A 1,899-nucleotide genomic window follows, 5' to 3' on the forward strand; every position below is an offset into this window, starting at 1 on the left:
AGCAACCTGCTCTAGTGGAAGGTGTCCCTGCTGATGGCAGGGGGGTTGGAACTGGATGAGCTTTAAGGTCCCTTCCAACCCAAACCATTCTATGATTCTGTGATTCTATGATTAATATATGTATTATGTGTACTATGTACTCCTAACGATGCTGAAATTAGAGGGATTGCTTGGTCATATTTTTGTTCTGGTTTTAGAACACTGCCACAAGCACATCACGAGAACACTAGGACATCAAGAACAATTAGATTTGTAGAAATCTGCTGATTTCCATTATACACAGGAAAAGATTAAGACTCTTTAAAGCTATCTCAAAATTTGTCGAACAAATAAAACTGTTCTTTGTTGCTTTTTATACAATATATAATTTTTATCTAGGCAGGCTGGGTACATTATAGCTCTGCTGTCAAAAAAGATATCAAACTGCAAGTAAAGAAACAGCAAATCCCGAGCACAGGTGACAGAGCCATGGTCAATGCCTTTATGATGCTGACATCCAAAGGAATTCCCTTTATGACATCAAAAAACACCACAACAGAAGCTTTAAGGAGTTATCAAGACTGGAGGGGTGTGTGATGGAGTTGGGAGTCTCTTTTTCTCCCCTCATTAATGCTCCCTTATCCCAACCACACTGTGGGAGAGAGCAGGGCTGGGAATTCTCTAGGAAACTCTTCAGCTGAGTGTACAAGTCACAGAGGGACCTCGACTGTGACCATCTCCTCTGCCTCCAACTCCTGATTTGCAGTCACCACAGCAGGATAATTCCCTTGTTCACTCTCCTGTCGCCCAGGACCCACAGGCCCCTTTCTCCTGACCAGGCTTGGGAAGCAGGAAGGAGTAGAGCAGGCAAGACCTCAATCCTCTCACCTCCTTCTTCTTTCCCTTCCGTCATTGTCACACAGGGTTGTGTTACAACAGCACCAGCACTAAAAATAATGTCGTTTATTTCAGCACATTGGTATGTTTAGGCACTGTGTACCTTTGGAATCAGTACAGGAGCAGCATGATGTCTGCCTATCAGCAGTAAAACTGAATGCACAGAACATCCATCAGCGTTAGAGATCTCTAATTTCTCTTCCATCCCTGTCACAAAATGCCACAGGATCCACTCCACACTTCCCTCCTTTCTAGTATTTTAGCTTGGTTTAGTTTTGATCTTTTAAATTTGTTCCTCTACACTGTGCAATAAAGCTTGAGTATAAGATTTCAGGTTTCAAAAACCCTGCTCTGATGAATCTCTCTGTACATCGACTCCAGCACATGCAGCCCAGCCCACCTCACCCACCACTCGCTCTCACCATCTCTTCACTTTTACAACTTCTTGTAGATATTAAAATAGAAAAATTAATACAAGTTTAAACCCACTTTTTACATGATTTTTTAGCCCAAAGCCAAAACCACTTGTCATTATCAGAAGAGAAGCTGCACTGTGATAAGCCAGGGAGTTCTGCTGGGCTGAGTGTCAGCAATTTGGGGTTCAGTGCCCAGATTTCACAGCCTGAGTCTCTCAACCATGAGCTGTCAACAACAACTGCTGCCCTAGTGAGTTTGAAACTCATTTAGACACGGCGATGGGAGCACCCAGCTCTTCACTGAAGCACTGATCTGAACATGAGCTGGTTGTTAAAATTTCAACTCATCCACCTCTCCCAGTATAACTCTCAGTTACAGACCTAGGAAACTGTTACAGTGAGGGATCACTGCAGTGGGGACCTTCCTGTTACAGTTCTAGTGTTAAATTCTGATGGTTCCATTCAACCAGGAGACAGTGATAGAAGCCATCTGCAAATTATGGAGCTGGTTTAAGGCCTGAGAGAATCACAGAATGGTTTGGGTTGGAGGGACCCCCAAGCTCATCCAAGTTCCAACCCCCCTGCCTCAGCAGGGACCCCTTCCCCT

General features: G+C 44.1%; 1 protein-coding gene across 1 annotated transcript in view; it reads right to left on the reverse strand.

The window, feature by feature from the left end:
* The window catches only part of DDX46 (DEAD-box helicase 46), a gene marked incomplete at its 3' end in the record, with an annotated part of 20,186 nt that extends 19,294 nt beyond the window's left edge, over window positions 1-892 (reverse strand). Inside the window, 1 exon segment of the mRNA XM_029085604.1 lies at window positions 868-892. Coding sequence (XP_028941437.1) covers window positions 868-892 — 25 coding nt within the window.
* Window positions 893-1,899: the final 1,007 nt, after the last annotated feature.

Source organism: Antrostomus carolinensis, unplaced genomic scaffold (assembly GCF_000700745.2).
Source record: "Antrostomus carolinensis isolate BGI_N321 unplaced genomic scaffold, ASM70074v2 scaffold49316, whole genome shotgun sequence".
Taxonomy (NCBI): domain Eukaryota; kingdom Metazoa; phylum Chordata; class Aves; order Caprimulgiformes; family Caprimulgidae; genus Antrostomus; species Antrostomus carolinensis.